Below are 21896 nucleotides of genomic sequence, written 5' to 3' on the forward strand. Positions count from 1 at the left end.
GTTTGATCTGGCTGTATTTCCCGCTGCATCCTCTTCCTATAGCAACTCCAAAGTGAATTATGTGTATTCTTGTTATTGAACTGGAAGTATTTCACTTGTTAGACGAATGTGTAAACCGCCACGTGATCTACAATCCCCCGCACCCCCATCTTCTAGACACACCCCTGCTTGTAAGCAAGGTTATCAGAGTTAACTAAAACTAAACAAAAAAATAAACCTAGACCTGGAAAACAAAAGTGTCAGCTGCCTAATTAAAAAAAATTGACCTTTTAAAAAAAAACTAACTGAAACAATTTTGTGAACTTCAAAAACTAGCTAAAATAAAATTTTAAAAAAATATCGAGAAATAACCTTTAAATATTGTGTTTATTAATTTGGTTTAAAAAAAAAGAAAGAAAGAAATTTATAAATATATCTAATATTACAATAGTACATTGTCTATTATTTTGCTCTCTTGTACTACTACTACTATTATTGTTGTTGTTGTAAATTGTGGAAATTACTGAGTCGCCTCTGGTACACCTTTGGGGCAAATACGGATCTACCTTATCTAAATAAATTAATAAATAACCATTTACTTTGAGCGTTGTACTACTTCTCGTGGCCATAGTAACCTTACATCGAACGTTAGAGAGCGCATGTCCAGCACATGGTCTGGCAGAAAGCCTTCTCCCCCATGTGTCCTTTTTTCTTTTCTTTCTTGCTAGTTGCTCGTGAACACCTCAAGTGTCCACATCTCGCACCGCCCCATTGGAGGACACGCCAATCGGTCGCGTGCTGACGTGTGAGGGGCGACTGACAGTTTGTCCAGCCAGTAAGGGTGTATGTTGATGTCTGGACCCCGCGGCTGAAGTTGCCTCATTGGCCTGTGTTTGTTAAACTTCTTCCGAGGGAGCCTCGGCCAGAATCGGCACGTACTCCAGCGCGTCGCCCGCCTTTTTCCTTCGTCCCGCTGGAGGTTTTTAAGGGAATTGTGTCGAGTTAAATCAAGGTGAACGTGGCTCATGCTACAGTAGCACAATGCTTGCTGGTGTGCACGCTCACTGAGCGGGGAGGACGTGTGTTGCGAAGTTTTTGTTAGTGGTGAGTGGAAGTTGTTTCTTTGTCCATGCCTTTTGTCTCGGGTTTGTTTTGAAAGCTTCTCTTTGTGCTTTTTTTTTAATTTTTTTTTTTTTAATTTTCCTTTCTTGTCCAGGCTGTTAGCAACGTCAATATCACACTTTTGCATTGTTTATTTTGTTGTTTTGCTTAAGCGTGCTCTACGTGGTCTTGAACTCTTTAAGTGTGAGAGCATAAACGGATATTCACCCAGAAGAGCTACATCACTTCACACATCTCTGCATGACACTCTAGCACCTGTTTTAAAGACCTTACTCCCCTGCAGGTTTCTAACCGACAGTTGCAGCATGGCAGGCGACACCGTGGTCTGGAGGAGTCTTAAGTGGGTAAAGCAGGCGGCCCGCAGAGCCCCACCAGGCGGCCTAACTGTCACCGGGAACCAGAGGCTGGTAAACTTTCATCACACCACTGGAACGGCAAGGGTGAGCAGTCAGCTGTGATTTGGGTGTTGTGCAGTTGCAGACTAGGATCAAGTTTCACATTGCATGCAGCGCTTCTGTTTTTGCTTTTTGGTCACTATGACCTCATCAGCAGCAGTAGATGGAGGCTTCTGGAGGCAGGTAGTACAGAAGCAGAAGTGAGAGGGGATGGTTTGTGAAGCAGGCTGTGAAGGATACAAATTTCCTAAAGCCTGATAGGGGTATTTAAAAAAAAAAATTAAAAAAAAATGGTAAACTGCCTGTTATTTATTCGCTGTTGGGAATAAAGGCTCATGGTTAAAATTAAAGGATTTGTACTTTGGATATTTAATAATTAATCAATAATAGTCTTTTGGGACTAAAATAACAGCCTCTGAACTAAGCAGGTAGAAGCTGGATTTGTATACACTTGGTTTTAGTATTTATAACGCCTTACACCAGGGGTTCTCTTTTGCACCAAGCTGAAGGATCTGAAGGCAACAGCATGAACTTGTACTGTATTTTTGTAACCTGTTAATTGAGACCAAACACTGATGTTGTATCTAATAGCAGTTTACAGTGTATTTATTATAATACACTTTCATTAGTAACGCCTCTGCATGGGCCAATTTCTGTAAATGCCAGCCCATCTTCTGTTCCACTTTAATAGGAGTTTCATACAGAGCTCTGTGCATCAGGAGGAATACAGCTGTAATGTTTATTTTCTACTTTAACAGAACTAATTTGTTAGCAGGTTTTCCTGTAAGGGTTTTATGTTCTGTAGATACTAAAAACCTGCGAACCTCACGGATGGGAACAGCTCACATTACTCCAAAAGTAATGTTTTACATGTTATGAGTTATTGTTTCTTTTCTTATTTACTTGATGTAATGAGTAACATGTTATTCCACTCTTTATATTGCTTTTTCCACAAATCTGCTGCATAGTTGGCAAAAAACAGCTCAAATAGGGCTTCTTATGTAGAAATGTTTCCTGTATCAAGCTCCACATCTGTGGACCGCGGCGTTTGTTATTTATTTGTGATCTTTATAATTTTGTTAATCCATGTGCCCATTAAACACATCATCAACAACTTGTAAATTAAGTAGCAGTGCAGCTATTTTAGAAGTACAGTGCATCACTGTAACAACATTATATTGTATTGCATTGCATTGAACACTATTCATGATTAGAGATGCCCTGACTGCAGTTTGTCGGCTGGTCCCAGCATCTCTACTCATGATACAGTACTCTCACAATACCTTTACCTCGATAATAACAATATCATGATACGGCAACCCTGCTGAACTGATAAATTTGTACATTGCAAGGTGGTCACCTACAGCACATCACTGCAACATCATATCACCATAGCATAATACCACTTAAAAGGGTAAAAAGCAGGAACTATGCTTTTATAAACAGCATTGCTGTGCCTGTGTGTATTGTCATTATTATTTAAGAATATTATCGATACTCTGTAATTTAAGTCCTGTGAGGGAGCACGTCAGCACTTTCCACAATCTTACCCCACCTCTTGAAAACTGCTGACCAAGGTCATGAGGTCAGACTCTTTCCACTAAATCCTAAATTAAACTTTGATACCCAAACACTTTACAGTATGAGGAATACAAGCAACAGTGGCTATTCTACTTACAAAAAACAGATGTCTGTATAAATGGCATGTTCAGGCTTTGTGAGGGAGTTTTTACACAGTAACATTTAAATTCACATTTGTTAGCTTTCTTGCCATTTTTCTGCTGCAAGATTCTTCTCTTCGTCCCTGAAGTTTAGTTATCATCTTTGTTTTAATAAAAATATTGATATTTGGCGCCAGCGTTTCGGTAACATATCACAAGAGAAAGGGAAAAAACATTTTGTCCCATCCTTACTTAACAGCTGCATAAATAAATGTTGCTGAATGTCATGTTTTGTTCTTTTAGGAGAACCAGAAAGATGTCTGCGTATACAGAGGCACAACATTTCACAGATACTCCACTATGGCTGCTTGCTTCAGCTTAACAGGAAGTGCAAATGGGCATCGGAGGACCTGCAGTGGAAGATGTGATAAAGGTCTTAGGTACTACAAAGACTGGTCAAGTCGGCTGTTCTCTGGACATACAAGGCTCTTTAACCAGGACAACACCACAGTGGGGCGGCTGACATCGGAGGATATCGATAAAGCAAGGAGTAACAAGAAAAGGGACTTTAAGCAGCATACGCAAGTGGTATCTACTCTCTCTCTTTTTTCTGTAAATGAGTGTTTTAATGATAAATGCGAGTGTGTGTTTCACAGCTGCAGTGAAGTGTTTACATTTTATTTCCTTTGATTTCAGCTTAGTGAAAAAGCTCGAGAGAAGAGGGTACCCGTCACACGGATAGGAAGGCTGGTAAACTTTGGAGGTAGGGGATTTCTTTACCATGGTATTTGTCACATTAAAACCTGAATTAAAAAATGTCTGTAAATCTCAAAACAAAGTGTACCTCTCAGTAAGGCATTTGACCCTGAGTTGCTCCACTGGGCAAGAACTGGACAACGCCAGCTTGTGTGGGAATACTGGGCTGCTGCCAGGTGCTGTCAAAGTGTGATCTGCATGAATGTGAAGCAGCAGCAGTGTTGAAAACCTATCACACTCCCCCAAAAATGTGTTTTAAAATAATCAGTTACAGCTTCTTTACTGGGATTCTGTTTTTAAGCTGAGAGAACATCTATAAAATTGTTAACCAATTTAATGTTGAGCTCACTTTAATTTTTATATATTAAATGAGAATCCGACCTTTTTAAAAATCATAATCCTGGATGGAGTCTGTAACTAACGACTTTTTGCGATAGAAGTTCTGCAAACTAGTTCTGCAATTTGTTTTTGGCAGTGCTGGCACTTCCTCCAAGTCTAACTCAGCGAGACGTCAAAATGCACTTGAGTAAAAACTCCCTCACAAAGCCTGAACATGCCATTTATACAGACATCTGTTTTTTGTAAGTAGAATAGCCACTGTTGCTTGTATTCCTCATACTGTAAAGTGTTTGGGTATCAAAGTTTAATTTAGGATTTAGTGGAAAGAGTCTGACCTCATGACCTTGGTCAGCAGTTTTCAAGAGGTGGGGTTAGATTGTGGAAAGTGCTGACGTGCTCCCTCACAGGACTTAAATTACAGAGTATCAGTAGCAGAAAAAACGTTACTGGAACATGCCTGAGAATCCAGCTAATAGGAAAACGTGCATCAACCATCAGCTGCCTTCTCGTGGAAGTATCAAATTTTTCTCTCACTAATTCTTGGCCTCCATTTGCCCCTGATCCTTCCTTGGTGCTGCTTTAAGAAATTATACCCAAGTCTGGTTGCTGATTGTTGTTATCACGTTCTTTTTTTATGCAGTAGTTATCATATGCAGGTAGGTTGTTTGTAAGGGCAACACTGCTCTTGCAAGCAGTTACCAACACTGGTAATGTTAACTTCATCTTTGCAGCAGTTTATTCAGTGAATTGTTTGGTTTAAAAAAAAAAATCACTTCCTTTTGCAGGTCTGGCAGTTGGACTTGGCATCGGAGCAATCGCAGAAGTGGTCAAGAAGAGTTTAAAACCCAAAGAACGAGGTGACAGCAGGAGAGTTTTGCTTTACGAGTCTGCTGAGGTTGATCCTCATGTTTAGGCTTTGCTAATGATGCCAGGAAAGCTATAGCTGCTCGTCTACCCTGCACAGCTGACCTGTCGTTTAACTGAGACTGTTAAGATAAGCAATCGTGAGTAAACTACATACCTGCCGGTTTATCGTCAGGATGTCCAGGTAGTCTAATTCTGGATATTGGAGTTCAATATTTTTTTATGTGGAAGCAGAAAACTTACGCAAGCACAGAGTATCAGTGACTTGTTTAATGTTCGGGGAAATGCAGGACACTATTGTAATGTTTTGTTTGTAAATAAGGATCTCTGAGATTTTGCACAGAAGAAACAATCACCTATGTAACATCCTGCTACAAACGCTGGCATCAAAAAGCCTGATCGTACCAAAAAAAAAAAAAACTTCTGCATTTCACAAAAACATGGAAATAAAAATGGAAAGTCTGTGGATTTAAATTGATGTTAAAAAATGTCTAATGTTGTGACTAAAAGTTAGAAAGCAATATTGTAGATGCTTCATTGGCTCTAGGTCAGGAGTCGAATTTAAGCAGATTAGTGGTATTGATTATGATGCTTGCTTTGAGCAGCAGGTCACATTTCCTCTGGATGTAACCTTCCACTGAAGCTTGTGTTCAGTCGATCCACTCATCAGAATCTTGTTCAAGCAAATCATCTTGGAGACATTTTTCACCTGTTATAAATATAGCTGGGCGTCAGTGAGCTGTACACACAAAGCACGATCAAGGAGATTATCTTAAAGCTTTTAGTCTTTCCTCCACGCTCACCTGACCTGAACCCCACTAAACATCTAGGAAGTGGGGACACTTTAAGACAGAGAAAGCAGAATGTGCTAGGATAACAAGGATTTGCACATTTAGGAATAAAAGAAAAATGGTGGGATTTGTTGTGGATTGATGCATTTTTCAAAAACGTGTTCAGTTGCGAGTTGTCTTGGCACATGTTATAAACAGTTTTTGTGTTTTCTAGGTAACAAAAAGGCCATAATGGATTCGAATGCTTTCCTCTCTGAAGCCAACGCTCAAAGAATTGTCCGGACGCTTTGCAAAGTTCGAGGTGCTGCTCTAAAAATTGGACAGATGCTCAGTATTCAAGGTGAGGTGCAGATACAAATACAGCTGAGTGATGCACCTTAATGGATCTTAGCTGTGTTAATCACTGTAAACACAAGCAGAAGTTAATCTTTAGTGATACAGTATTAACTGATCTCACGTGATACAGGGACATGAGGGTCTGGACAAACTGCTGAGGCATATTATAAGCAGGAAACCCACATGTGTCGGTGTACAAATAAAGGTTCAACATCCATCACAGACTAAACATGCCTACTGTCTGCTGCTTCAACTTGTCAACAAGACTCTGTCATGCTGATTTGGACTCGCTGGCTAACAAACGAGATCACTTCACCAACTTTAAAATGTCATCCCCAAAAATAAACATCGGGCCAGCTGTACACAATGCGTGCAGTTCCAGTGGAGTTATTGTAGGTGGCAGAGTCTAGCCTGACTGTTGGCTTTAAAAAGCATGTTTACAGCGCAGTCGTGTTTTTCAGCTCTGGCCTGTGCAGTCATGTATGATCCCTGCGATAAAATCCTTCAGCCAAGCATTTTTTTTGAAACATTAATCCTTGGCAACCTTTTAAAAGAAACCACAAGATTGTTCAACAACATTTGTTTTAAAGATGTTTGTAGAAGCTTTATTTTCCCTTATCCAAACTGACATGGTAGCCAGCTGTGACACAGCGTTATCATCGGCTAACTTCGTTTACTTTATCTTAATACTGACCTTGAGGGGGGGGAAAAAGCTGTTGACAAAACGGTGTCACTTCAAGGTCCGTTTAGTATCTCTTCAGCTTTCAAACGATCCTTATCTGCAAGGAGAGTGGAAGTGAAACCGTTTGTGATTATTAGTGTTATTAGTTTTCACGTTAAAAATACAGAACAACAACTATTTCCAGTTTTTCAGCAAGAGGATCTGTTGTTTTTCTTCCTACATGACAGTAAACTTATTTACATTTTGAATATATTATTAGATAATAAAAGAATTTATAGGGAAACACTTGTCTCTACTACAGTAAAGCTACATTAAATGGTTATATTTTTATTTTAAATGTATGTATTTTACAGCTTAATTTATGTGAAAGAGATTGATCTTAGTGATGGACCTATAGAGTGTTAAACCTAACTCTGCTATGGTCTGGACCCTGTTTTGGTTCATTCTTATCTCTCCTTTAAGGCACCATTTAAGCTCTAGACCAACTCACTGCATGATACCAGCTAGCCAAATTTAAGCTTTGAGGTATTTTTTCATTTAAAAGCAAGGATTTAATTAAGACTATCAGTTTTGCACACTTGAAAACGTACAGTACCAGAGGATTGTTTTTACTACTTCTTCATCATTTACCTGCTCTCACCTCACTCTATCCCTGTCATCCTCCTTTGTGACACCAACTCTCTGCATGTCCCCCTTCACAACATCGATGAATCCTCTGTGATCTTCCTCTTTTCCCCCTCCTGGCAGCTCCATATTCAACATCCTCCAGTATATCCACATCCTCTGCACATCTGCAAGTCTCACCCTGAGCATTTTCAATTCATTTTTAATCCTAAATTTCAGCTCTGCCTCCTGTCTTTTCAATAACACCTGGATTATTATTTTTTTTAAACAGTTCTTACCCTATAGGCATCATCATGTGTTTCATTCGCTCTGTACTTTTGTTTATCAGATGACGCCTTTATCAACCCTCAGCTGGCTAAAATCTTTGAACGTGTTCGACAGAGTGCAGACTTCATGCCTACTAAGCAGATGATGGTACAGTATAGAGAGCGCTGGCAAACTATACAAATGAAGTTACATTTCTCCAGTTAATTTTTTTTCTTTTTCTCTCTACAGAAAGTCATTTACAATGATCTCGGCCCAAACTGGAGGGACAAACTGGAATACTTCGAGGAGAGGCCATTCGCAGCCGCGTCCATTGGTCAAGTCCATTTAGCAAAGATGAAGGATGGCCGGGAGGTAGCCATGAAGATTCAGGTGAGAGAAGTGCTTATGCTGAGATAAATGCAAATGTTAAGTGGGTCATAAGTCAGCGAATGGAATAAAATAACTCAATCAAATCTTTTCCTTCAGTACCCTGGAATAGCAAAGAGTATCGAGAGTGACGTGAATAATATCATGACTGCCCTGAGGTTAAGCAACGCACTGCCTGAAGGTATTTTTCTTATCATTTAGGGATAACAGCTGCTATTGTCTGATCTTTGTAAACCTGCAGCTCGACCACAATGATTTTCAACCCCCCCCCCCCTCCCATTTGTCCTCTTTTTCCAGGTTTATTTCCTGAGCATCTCATTGAGGTCATGAGTCGAGAGTTGGCGCTGGAATGTGATTATATAAGGGAAGCAAATTGTGCCAGAAAATTTCAGTGAGTTGTTTGCATTTATTCTTACTAAATTGACTGAGCTTGGGTAATGTTTTATTTGTCTTTGCTAGAAGCGTGCTTTGCACCAGAACTTCCATCTAGCTACAGTTAGCCACAATCGCTACTTCTCACACAACACTGTTCAGATTTTAGTAAAACACAGTGATCACCTACTTGGTCTTCACTAAAACTGCTCAAGGTCAGGATCACGTTTGTTATTTTATGAGCAGTCACCTGTGAATTGTGATGACATGGTGAGACAGATGAGCTGCTGCATCATTGACATTCTGGCTTGTGGCCTTTATCTGTGTTATTTTATTTAATTTTTTTTATTATTTAGCAGTTTGTGTATAAATGCATTGTTAGGTTTTAGATTTTGAGTTTTAAAAAATATTCCTCATATAGTCTGTGGCTTTTGCGTCAACTTCCCAGAATTCAGTTGTGTTCCCGCCTCCTCAGACATTCAGGTTGTTTCACCATTGGTGCCTCTATTTTTGGTATTTTTGGCTATTTTAGCTACTGTACTGTATTTCTTATCCACAAGAAAATACTTTGTAGTGTTTTGAACCCTCTGATTTTGTTTAACAACATACAAACTTATTTTAACCTTTGGTCTCTGCCAGTTTTTCCTGGAAAGTCCTACCAGGCAACAACTTACAATAATAGCTGCTGCATAATGAATGATATACAGTATACACAAACATTACTATTCCCATATAGTTCCCATAGTAACACCTTCACAGCTCTTGTTGTGTCACAATGAGCCCTAAAGATATTTTTGATTTAGGTTCATGCCCTTGACATTTTCAGCAGCAGGCGGCTTTGATAAAGGAGCCATTTGGCAATAAACAGCAACTAGATCATGAACATGCAGTACTGTGCAAAAGCCTTGAGCCCCACCCCTCATTTCTTTCCATTTTGCTCACGAAATGAGTGCAGTATTTATTGAAACACATTCCAACATAAATGGAAATGCATAAAAATAAAAAATCTAACAAGCTTGAAATTCCATATTTGTTATGGCCATCATTATTCTTCAATACAGCCTGAACTCTCTTAGGCAAGCTTTCATATTATATGTGTGTGTCTAGGTGTGCTTTTACTGTATTGGCAGTGTGTTTGACGTTTATCATGCTGAAAAATGAAGCAACTGCCAATCAGATGTTTTTTCAGACGGTCTTGCATGGTGGCTCACAATCAGATAACTCAATTTATCCCACATTGGGCAATCCAGTTTGACAGTCCGCCATTGCAACAATACGGCAAAAATTAAAATCAACATCCAACAGTACTTTTCTGAATTTCCACGGGCTAAAATGCAGCACTCCATGAGATCTGTCGCCAGCAATTTTCAATCCAGTTCTTGTATAACTGCGGGTACCTCAGCATGTCCATAAAAACAGTTTCTTGACAGCCACCCTTCTGTTGGGATCGTTTCTGATGAGGCTTCAGTTCTCCAGGTTTTCCAAAGAAAAAACTTTGAAAGCCCTTCAGAAAGGTCGGAGAATTATTGCTCAAGACCAGACAAAAACATCTGGCCCCTTGGAAGCAAAATATAAAGAAATAGGTGGCTCAAGACTTTTGCACTGTGCTGTAACAGAGCACCTGAAGGGCCAGATAGGGGTTATCTAAACGCTTCTTCTGACTTTGTTGCTGTGTGTTTGGTAGCGAGCTGCTGGAGGATCACCCCTTCTTCTGTGTGCCTGATGTGATAGACGAGCTAAGCAATAAGCAGGTTCTCACCACAACACTGGTGCCTGGTGTCCCGCTGGACAAGGCCACACATCTCCCTCAGGAACTCAGGAATGAGGTATGCTTCACAGAGCTTCACTCTGCTCTGAACTCTACACCACTTACAGTATAGTTAACACCTGTGCTCTGCCAAGATGAGGTACATGCCACCTTAAAATAAAATAAAAAACCAACCCTGAGACATGGCAGCATGTAGCAGAGATAACTATTTCCTTGTTTAAAAATAGAGTATTAGAAAAATATATATATCAAGAATGAAAAGAGCAAAAAAAAAAAACAAAAACAGAAAACCTCTTGATTCTTTTGCTTTGATGTAGTTACTTACTAAGGTGGTGGTGTTTTTTCTTGTTTGTTTGTTTTGTTTTTGCTTTGTTTGCCTTCTCTCACCCCAACCGGTCGCAGCAGATGGCCGCCCCTCCCTGAGCCGGGTTCTGCCGGAGGTTTCTTCCTGTTAAAAGGGAGTTTTTCCTTCCCACTGTCGCCAAAGTGCTTGCTCATAGGGGGTCATATGATTGTTGGGCTTTTCCCTCTGTATCTATGAAGCGCCTTGAGGCGACATTTGTTGTGATTTGGCGCTATATAAATAAAATTGAATTGAATTGAATTTTATTATTTGCTTCGAGCCCTGTGTACAGGAGCTGCATGCTAAAAGATCTTTTGTTAAAAGGGTTGGCGTAATAAGCAAATGCTTCAGCCAATACCTTTTGATTAGCCTTGTCTCATGCTTTCTTGCTTTGTGGTAAATCTTTGTTCTGTCTTCACTGAGATATTTGAATGCTAATCAATAAACAATAAACACACACTATTTAAGTATCAGCACCCACTTATAAAAACACCTCATGTCACTTCCAGTTGTCTCTCCTTCTGCCAGATTTGTGAGCAGATCCTTATTTTATGCCTGAGGGAGCTTTTTGAGTTCAGATACATGCAAACCGATCCGAACTGGTCCAACTTCTTCTTTGATCCACAAACTCATAAGGTCAGTTTGCCCAAGTTATACCAGAGACACGCGTGGATTTAATCTTTCTCCTTTTCACTGACGCATGTTTTCTGTTTTTTATGACTTCATGTCAGGTTGCGCTGCTGGATTTTGGAGCTACTCGAGGATTTAACAAGCATTTTACTGATACCTACATTGAGGTGAGAAGTGTTCTCTTTGTTGTTGTACACTTTGTTGCCCCCACTGGCTATTGTGCTACATGAATTTAAAAACAAAAAGATGCATACACCTGCCTGAGAATTTAGTTTATCTAGTTCTCAAACAGTGATGTGCAAATGTTATGTCATTTCTTTATAATTATTCTTCTAATGTGCTGTGTAATGTTTTTTTAAGTGGTCTAGACTTGTAGTTGTCGAGGTTTTCTGAAAGTCTTTCAAAGTTTCTTGAACATTGGCTGCTCCTTAACCCATTCTAGGTCCAGATAATTCTGGTCACATGAAGTACACTTAGATTATTACTTGTAATTACAACATTTTGTTTTGTATTTGGAAAATAGTGTTCATGAAGACTATCAAGAAACTAAACACATACAAATATGAAAAAAGGATGTGAAAAACTTAGCACACTGCTTCGATTGACAGAATTAAGCAGGCAAGACTGCTAATGAAATGCGCTTGATTGAATGAACATCGGCAAGTGTGAGCATCTCTATAGAGAACAGAGGTTTTTGGAGTTTTCTGGTCTGGAGCATTTAGGCGTTTCCCTGTAAAGTCACCCAAAAAACCCAATAGCTACATCTCACACTCTGCAGACCTCAGTTAACATGTTAAAGTCATTTTGACCGATGAGACGAAAGCACAGCTCCATGTTTGGAGAAAACCAAACACAGCATATCAGCACAAACACCTCGTATCAGCTGTGAAACACCGTGGTGTAGGGGTGATGATTTGGTTTGGTTTGCAGCTAAATGCAATAGTACGATGATCCAAAGCACAGCAGCCAGTTTAGAACAAAATGGCTGAAAAAAGAGAAGAATCGAGGTGCTGCAAAAGCCCAATGTCCAGATCTCAAGCTGATTGAAATGCTGTGGTCCCAGAAACTGAACTGAAGCAACACTATAAAGAAGAGTGGGCCAAAGTCCTCCACAATGTTGTGAGAGACTCATAAAGCCGTGCAGAAAACGAGTTCTTCAGGTTGATGCTGCTAAAGGTGGTTCTACAAGCTGTTGAATCATGGGACAGGACTGCAGTCCTTTTCAAGTTACTCTGTTTTTGTCATTTTGCTGTGAGAATATCTGTCAACCACACAGGTTAAGACAGATGATGTGCTTTATTGTTGTGCAGACAAGAATTTTAATAAGTTTCAGTTGAGAAATATCTTTTCGACATGTGAAACCGTCTGGTGCGATTTCTCTCACTCAGATTATAAAAGCGGCTGCAGATCAGGACAGAGAAGGTGTCCTACTGAAATCCAGAGAAATGAAGTTCCTCACAGGATACGAGTCAAAGGTGAGAAACGGACATTGTAAATTTTACTAATGAACCGCACCACACTGTGATTCAGTTCAACAGTGGCTGTGAGTTTATGTTTATGATTTGTCTGTTGTTGTATTTTTGAATGTAGCGTGAAAGACATGAAAGGTTCATGCAGTCAAACAGCAATTTTACTGTGTTCAAAGTAAGATTGAGAGGAGCTTCTGAAATGCACCACATTTTTATTGAAAATGTTTTGAAATATTCAGTCACTCAAAGTATTTACTAGGTGTTCTTTAGCGACCTCTAGTGGCACCCAACAGGAACTACAACAGCACTAATATTTTGTGAACAGTCTCGCTATCTTGGTTTTTATTATAAAGGAACTGTTATGAGATGATAGTAAAAATGACTTGGAGTATATACTGTGGACAATTTTTTTTTTTCTGTTCTCTTTATTATATGGTGCCTGAAGATCACATTGCTCTCTCGTCTCACTACAGTTCTTGTGTGGGTTTAGTGTGTTCCAGTGTTGTTCAGTCTCTCTTCACATAACTCCACAGTTATTCCCTGAGGCTGAGAGCAGGCCTGTGTGTCTTTAATCACATTTGCAGCTCTTGTGGTAGAGGAAATATTTTTTTATTGAGTCTGGCTTTGTGTTTGGGCTGCATGTCCTCCTGCAAAATAAATATGTGACCAACGATGAATGAAGTGTTAGCTTTAGAAGTGCTGATGGAGGGGATTATTTCAGCTTGTTTCCAGTCTCTGTTGCAAGCTGCTGGGTGCAGCGTCCTATTCAACACAAATAAAACTAATATTGATCTCTTCGTCTAAAAGCAGAGGAGCAGGTTTCTGTACATGCTGGACTTTTACTTGAAAGCCTCTTGATCATTTTTCTTGTCTTCTGCATTAAGGCGATGGAGAACGCCCACGTGGATGCGGTGATGATCCTCGGGGAGGCCTTCAACTCAGAAAAGCCCTTTGACTTTGGAATGCAGAGCACAACTGAGCGCATCCACAACCTCATCCCAGTGATGCTGAAAGAGCGTCTCACGCCACCGCCAGAGGAAACCTACTCCCTCCACAGAAAAATGGGCGGCTCCTTTCTCATTTGCTCGAAACTCAAAGCTAAAATCGCATGCAAGGACATGTTCCAGGAGGCCCACAGAAACTACTGGAGAGATGGAGACCCCAAGTCCGCACATTGAAGACTGCTTTTCCAGAAAGTGTGTTGAAACCAGGAATTTTTGTCATGCTGAACAATTCTTATCTGCAAATTTTTGGGCTCATCGGGCCAGAAAGTGTTTTGTTACGTGATATACTAATAACTGCCTAGATTTGTTGGGGTTTTTTTTTTACTGTTTGTTAAACTAAACTGTTACAGTACATCCCAAAAAAAAAAAAAAAACTTAAAAAAATGCATATCGGAATAATCTCTACCTATTAGCAATTTCATATCTATGTTTAACATTTCATTGCTTGCTTTGACCTGGATTCAATCCAGACTAACTCTTGCTATACCGTCCTTAATAATGTGCTAAGACTCTTTTGTATGTATTGTTTGAAAAAATTTGTACCTCATAATTATGTGCCTGTATGATCTGAGGGAGCATCCTTCATTTGACCTGGATTGTCAGTTGAAATAAATTGAAACTGATGCTGCAAAAAACAAACCAAATCTGTTCTAGCGAGCACTGGAGATCTATCGAGTGAAGCAAGGTGCAGACAGAAGTAAAGAAAAGGGTGGAAAAAAAGAGAAGGTTCTTATGAAAAAATATTTAAATTCACGAGAAAAAAATTCAAGTTTAGAATTTTATAACTGCAAAATGTCTTAGTGACAGACGTGTGTGATGAAAGGCGATTCAAACGTCACACAGCGGTGGTGTTGACACTGCTAATGTTACCAATCGGAAAGGGTGTTACTTCAAAAGCCAATTATTGTCCCAAGTGAATCCATTATAGTCTTATAGCTGAGGCAGGTAAGCAGTTTTTTAGTTGAAATAGAGAGTACACCATGTGAGTTCCATTAATGTATCAGTGGTTGATACCATATGACATCCTCATGAAGTAAATGTCTTGGGCTGTGACCTTTAGTGTTGTTGCTCTCATTTTGTGTTGTAGCAGGTTGAATAATCCTTTTGGGTTTGACTGTTGTAGTCCTTTATGTTGGTCACATGTTACTCTTTGTGCATTCAGTGTGGCAACTTTAAATCCTCATGCAGGGGCATCCATGCTTAAAGATGCCAACTAAAGAAATGCAAGTATTTAGTTTTGTGTTAGCAGAGCAGGTGATAAAGTGCTCAAGTTTTGGCTTTGGCTTAATAAATTTAGGGGTCCTAGAGGAACCCTTTTGAGGGAGATGGTGTTACGCTCCTCTGCAGCCCCTAATCTCCTCAGTGTGTTCAGCTGTTGCTAATTGGTCACACCTAGTAAGGTGTAAATAAAAGCATACCCGAGGCAGGCTTTTCAGGAAGCTCACTAGTCTTTGGCTGTATCCCAATTCAGGGTCTGCAGCCTTAAAGTACGCAGCCTCAACGATCCTCAAGGGCCGCGTACTTAAAGACCGCTAAGGCCGGAAGTGCGAGGCTTGTGAAATGGGACGTTCTAGCCTCCGTTGCGCTGCCCAGGTTGCCTAGCAACCATGATACTAACAGCTGGAAACGTTTCATACAGCTTTGTTTGACAGAAAAGAAGGAGAAAATCGTTTGTTCATTTGTTTGTTTGTTTCTACATGAGCTTTGATCATTCTCTGATTAAGGTCAGCTATTGAACAGAGTATATTTTAAAGTAAAGGCTTTAAAACCAAGTTAGTACAAACGTCACTAATGTCACATAACTTTGCCGACATGTGGCCAACAGTAATGTTTTAATGTTCTTCGTTGTTAAACACTTGCACATAAATAAGTGACATAATATTCAGTACTTAGTTTACTAAGTTACTCTTCCGGTGCCCCTCATCCGCCGTTTTTTTTCGGCAAAATTATCCACACCCACCGCCGCGCTATGCATTCTGGGATATGTTGGGCCACGAAGTCTACACCACCACGTCCTTAAAATTCAGGGAAATGAAGGACACATTTGAGGGCCGCATTTCGAGCAGCCTTCGAATTGGGACAGCCTTCGTCGCGTCGCTGTGACGTAATCGGCCTTAAAATGCAGCCTTTAAGGCTGCAGACCAGAGGCGGAGGCAGACATTTGATACACCCGGGGCTTAGCCCTAAGGATAGTATGCATGTGGAATGGGGGCTCTGTTTTGAGTTTTGTTAAAAAAAGAATGACTTCAAATAGGGAAAAATATATATCACATATGCAGGACACCTTAAACTAGTTTTTTAATTAAGCAGCGAGGCAGAACAAAGTCGGGGCTGTATCAAGACATGCGGACTAAACCCCAATTCAACCAGACCCAGAACTGATCCGGAATTAAAACAGGACTACAACAGTTCAAAATCAGGACTACTTAGGACTTAACCAAGACAGAACCAGAATCAGAACACTCAAAATCATCATAGACCTGCACTACACTTATTTTTTAATTCTACACTATTTAGATTGAGAAAAGTTTATATAATTATTTAGCCTTGTTGTGCAAACAAGCCTACATAACTTAATAAATATAGAATTTGAAAAATAACAAACCTAAAAAGAAACACTAGATACGAGAAACGTGAGTATCTATGATACGGTGATACTTTTGGTAAACAACGATTTGACTAACATGTGTGTCTCACCTGCTCTTGTTCCATCTCTGTGCTGTCCTCATTCTCTCTCTCCCTCTTTGTTCCTCTCTCTCCCTCTTTGTGCTGACAATTATCAACTATACAGTTGAGACCAGATATTTACATACTCTTCAGATAAAAACACTTTTTTAATTGTAACATCAAATCAGACTAAATGTTTATTTTTTTTAGATTGATAAATATAAAAACATAGTTGTTAACTTTAAGAGTAAAGAGAGAAACTATCTGTATTTCTTAATTGCAAATGGCACTAAATTGTATATAAAATTGAGCCACATTTATGGAGCTCCACAATTCTTTTCCAGGTGTTTTGGTTGACATCTCTTGATTTTCCCATGTTAAAGAAACAGGCTCTGTGTTTTGCCTTATATGCATCCACAGGTGTGCCACCAATTTACTCACATGGACTCTACGAACCTATCAGAAGCTTCTTCAGCTCAGAATGGAAACAGCTGGAGTTTTCTTATTAATTAACAATAAACTTAGTGTATATGTACTCCTAAATTTGATGAAAGTGATAAAAAAAAAATAGACAGCTCTGTCTCTCTTTATTCTGACATTTAACTAATTCAAAAGATATTTCAATATTTATTTAACCAAAACAAAACAAGTTTACTCTAAATTGATGTTGTACAGTAAAAAAATGTTCTTGTGTTTTCCATAAAGTGTATGTAAATATATTTCAACTGTGAATATACTGATGTGTATTGAAATTCCTCTTGTTTTGCATAGAAATATACTGAACAACATACAAAGCATAATATATAAAATACTACCAGAGTTTTTTCTTTAAAAGAAGCCCCTTATGTCCATTCTTGTATATCAGTAAATTACTGAAACCGATTTATTTTGCCGTGGAGGGTAACAACTGAAAATATGAAATAAACACACATGTAAGCTAAGACTCTCTAAAGAAACAGCATTGTTGTTGTTCGGCTTTTCATGTCGCCATTTGTTGATTCACTTGAAGAGCAAGTAACGTAATATGGGACAAGTGATCAGTTTGACATCAATCTTTCGTGATACACCGTCATGTTTACATTATTTGTACAGTACGAATGATTTGCTTTGGTACCTGCTCAAACTTCAGTTCTCCTCTGTCTGCCTGGCTGCGCTTCTCTAACATCGAACTCGCAGGCAGCAGCTGCCCCGCCCCGCTTAGTGTCTGAGCTCGGATCATACCAATATTAGGGGGGATTTACGCACAGTCGTAAATTCCCACAGTGTGCACTATGTGCTTCGAATATTGTGTGTAGTTTTTGTTTTATACAGTTGTCAGCCAGGCATCTAACTATGAAAACATTACACTCCAAAAGACCCCGGGCTTCTGAAAAAACAACCTGGGCTTAAGCCCAGTAAGCCACCCCCCAAGCTAACCTGCGATGCCATTTTAAGCTAAAACCTCTTCTCACTTACACTCTGATATTCGTCTCATTTTTATGTTGCTGCCTCGAGCCGGGTCATAACACCTCCTCTTAAGTTTTCCAAAAAAACCGTCTTGATGATCCCCAAGACCTTAGGGAAAATATTCTGTGGAGTCATGAGACAGTTTGTGGATAGTTGGATTTCTGTTATTTCTGGTAGTGAGATCATAAAGCTAACATAGTATTTCATAAAATGAACATCAAACAATTGATGGAACCATGATTCTGCTCTGTCTGAAAATCCTGAAGAAGAATATCCAGCTGTAAGTTCATGCACTGATGCTCTGGAGCACTTGAGTTATGCAACCTCTGGATGACTCTTAAGAAAATGACCTAGTCAAAGTTTTGACTTAAATGTTTTTTGAAATGCTTTAGCAATACCTTAAACAGGCTGTTCATGCTCAAAGATTCTCTAATGTGGATGAATTAAACTAATTCCTCCAAAGAAAACCCCAACAAACAAATGACCCCTTGTCATTTTGCCTCAGACAGTCAGAAATATTATAATCCTTATCACTTATCAGTACATATCCATATTTTTATATCTATAAAAACAAAGCTGACACTTGTGAGACTTGATCAAAGGTGTAAGCATCACAGAAGATGCCTTTGTGTCAAAGTAACTGAGGATAAAACACAGAAAAACATGAAGGAGATTTTCCTGGCCTGGTGTTTTATAGCAGATAACCTTAAAAATATTCTGCAGCAGATAAATTTTTTCAGTATTGAACTGAAGAAATTAAGCTTTCTTGTTGGAAGTTTAAAGGGTAGCCTGGTGGGTAATAAGCAAGCGGAAAAAAAAAAGATTTTTTTTATGGGAATCTATTCCTGAGAGAGAGAGACGGGGAGCTCTGCATGCAGTGTGATTTTTATTGTGGTGGAAGTAAAACAGCAAAAGTAAGAGGGAATTCATGATGATGTTTATGTGAAGCAAAACGTGAAGCTGGTTTGGATCTTCTTTTGCTGCTGGTTCAGTCAATATTGTTTGGAGAGAGATCAAACCTGCAGCTTCAGAATCTAGCGCAAAAAAGACAAACACAAAGAGCGGACCCGCCGACGCATTAAATCAGTGAGCTGTCGGCTTTAGTCCCGATAGCATGTCCATGAATGTGCCGTCGGGTGAGAAAGCAGACATCTCACTGATGCGCCGGTCCGCGCTTTGTTGTGTTTACGTCTTTGTGCAGAATCCGTGCACCAGCTCTCATTTACTGTTTTAGCTGTTGGGTGGTTGTCGGATTTTTGTAAGGTTTAACCTGAGATTCTGGCGTTTCGGGCAAAATGAATTTATATTTAAAAATCGATTCAAGAACCCTGTCTTGATTTTTAATAATGGGGGCACGCCACCGTGTTTTCTGTGGTTTCTTAGACAGGGGAGGGGGGTGGGAATTAGTTTTTTAGCATTTGCTGGTGAGTCTTTAGCTACAGACACAAGCCTGCTTGTTTTATTAATTGTTGGCAGCCGAATGCGTTCTGTTATAGGTGTTGTTTGTTGTGAGCTGCTGCGTTCCTGATAAAAGAACAAAGGAACCCCACCAGTACAAATTTGCAGGAGTGGTTCTTTTGGCTTTGGTTGAAAGTCATCTGAACCTTCCTTATCTAAAACCACACTATGTTTTTCCCCTCTGTTGTGTCTAGAACGGGGATGTTTCTACGAGCGGCTTTGAGAAGTTCCAGCTCCATATCGCGACTAAGGCGTTTGTTCTCGGTGGCCTGACGTCGTCGCTTTAACAAATATTGTGTTTCGAATTTTTTCTCAAGTTCAGCCAAGGTACGTTTTTCTTTGGCTCTCTTGTTATTATATTGGCAAAGTGCAATGCAGTTTTCACGTCTTTTTGCGCCTCTTCCATATGCTTTGCCAATAACGTCATGTTAGCCTTCCTGCTAGCCTCACCCCACTCCCGCCTTTCCCTTTGTTCATCCTGCATTCTCTCTTTCTTTCGTCTGATTGCGTCCTCCCAGCTGTCCTGGAGTGACTGGAGAATTGCAGTCCTTCTTCCCTCGCCTTTGACGCGTTTACTCTCTACTTTTGTGGCTTCTTTTTCAGCTCTTTGCTTTTCTTTGGCTTCCACGAGCTTGTTTGACACATTTTCTGCGATTTTTTTGATGAGGTCTTAGTTTAGCCATGCTCTCTTCGACCCTTTTCTCCTACATTTTATGTAATTTGGACTGAATACTTAGGTTACGTTCATATTCTAACGCCTCGTTTTGTTTTCGTAGTATTTTTTCTTGGGCTCCTGAAGCAATTGCGTCTTGAAGCTCTTTTAAGAGTTGAGCCTTAAACCGGGCTTTTCTTTCAGCCTCTTTTCTTTTTTCTTGTTCAAGGTGTTCCGCTAACAGCTTTTTCTCCTGTTGTTCCTTCAACTTGATTTCTTTTTTGATTTCTTTAAGTTTATTTTTCTTTCTAATTTGCTCTCTTTGGTACTCAAGAGCCGCATATGCTTTACGCTTGCTTAGATAAGAGTTGTGCTGATGATTTTGTATTAATCTATCGGATATATTCATTCCCTCACAAATTTTTAGTTATTTTTCTTTTTGCTCAATCACTGTTTTAAGCTATGCCAGCACCGGCTTTGGCATTTGAACCAAGGAGGTTTGGAGGGCCTTGTTGAAGCTGGGAACAAAAGCGGTATTTTAGATGGAACAACTTTGAGAGTTCACTTGTGTAGAGAGTATAGTGTTGCCAAGGCTCTATTTATGCCCTCAGTATGGAAGCTCCTTTATTGTGGCAATCTGAGTTTAAGCCCCGCCCCCTGTGCTATTAATTAGCAGCAGGTGCATAGACTAGCCGGCCGCGTCTTCATAACATGAAGAATAGACCGATATATTAAATATTCCTTTATTGGGTGAGAAAATCAGACCATGTCATAACTGCTTTAAGTCATACAGAATAGATATCAGAGCCTTAAACAGGCTGACTTCTGCTAAATGGGTCAAACTGGGCAGAAAGTACACAAACACATAACATCCTTATAGAATATGATATAACACTATAGAGTGTAACCTGAAGGCCCTGAGTACTTTCTCCCACACTAAAAACACTGGAATGATAAACTATTTTGAACAATACCTAATAAAACTGATTCAGGACAGACAATTAGTTATGTTAAACTTTTCTAGCAGTCCTTCACAAACAGGGAACAGTCTGTCTATTCTCTCCATCTGTCAGCTGCTGCTGGCTCTTCCTCCTCCTCTTCCTCACACACTGCTGAGTTTGTCCTGGTGGATCATCAGGGGTGCAAAGCCTCACAGATGATGTGCAGCAGTGGGTCCCTCAGTCTGTCCTCACTCTGGACACTTGCAGTTGTCACACATGGAAATCAAATGTGTGAGAAGTTGCAGGATTCAAACACAAGTGTAACTTATAAATACATGTTCATACTTTTATTCCACAATCAGAGAGAAAGAAAAGAGAGAGAGTGCAGGACAGACAGACAGGTGACAGTCTCAGGTGTATACACTGCTACAAAACAGCACAAGAGAAGGAGGATTTTGTTTGTGTTAGTACGAGTACTAAACAGATGGTACAGTGGACACATGTGTGACTCCTGTGATTAAAGCATCTTTCTTTCAGCTTAACGAGTGAACCGTCAGCTCGTTCAAATACACGTTAAAGTCCGTTTGGCTCGACACCACCGAACAGAGGCAGCAATATAACATAGCTAACATTAACAGTGCAGTGAATCCTGCTTGTGCCGTGATATTTGGCAGCATTCACTGACTTTCAGCTTGTTGTGTTTGTGGATATATGACTGACTTTAATTATCCATATAATCATCACATTTTCTGTAAGATTAATGTCAAGTATTAAACGGCGTATACAGTATTTTAAAGTAAAGGCTTTAAAACCCAGTTAGTACTAACATTGCTAATGGCACATAACTTTGCCGGCATGTGGCCAACAATAATGTTTTAACGTTCTTCTTTATTAAACATTTGTGGTTTTATTGTTTTAGGCTGGGAGTTGCTCACAGTAAACCAGTGGCACCAAACTTGGCAAG

The 21896-nt window shown here is 39.7% G+C and overlaps 1 protein-coding gene across 1 annotated transcript; it reads left to right on the plus strand.

Annotated features, from left to right (window-relative positions):
• Positions 1-673: 673 nt before the first annotated feature.
• Positions 674-14412, plus strand: coq8ab (coenzyme Q8A, genome duplicate b). The gene is made up of 15 exons (XM_087832911.1): positions 674-1083; positions 1385-1541; positions 3461-3745; positions 3854-3920; positions 5038-5109; positions 6122-6247; positions 7878-7963; positions 8045-8185; positions 8282-8363; positions 8480-8573; positions 10239-10380; positions 11194-11301; positions 11397-11462; positions 12684-12770; positions 13649-14412. The coding sequence occupies exons 2-15, from the start codon at positions 1407-1409 to the stop codon at positions 13940-13942; spliced, it is 1785 nt and encodes a 594-aa protein (XP_087689037.1). The 5' UTR covers positions 674-1083; positions 1385-1406; the 3' UTR covers positions 13943-14412.
• Positions 14413-21896: the final 7484 nt, after the last annotated feature.

Source organism: Neolamprologus brichardi, chromosome 19 (genome assembly GCF_056152115.1).
Source record: "Neolamprologus brichardi isolate AB-2024 chromosome 19, ASM5615211v1, whole genome shotgun sequence".
Taxonomy (NCBI): domain Eukaryota; kingdom Metazoa; phylum Chordata; class Actinopteri; order Cichliformes; family Cichlidae; genus Neolamprologus; species Neolamprologus brichardi.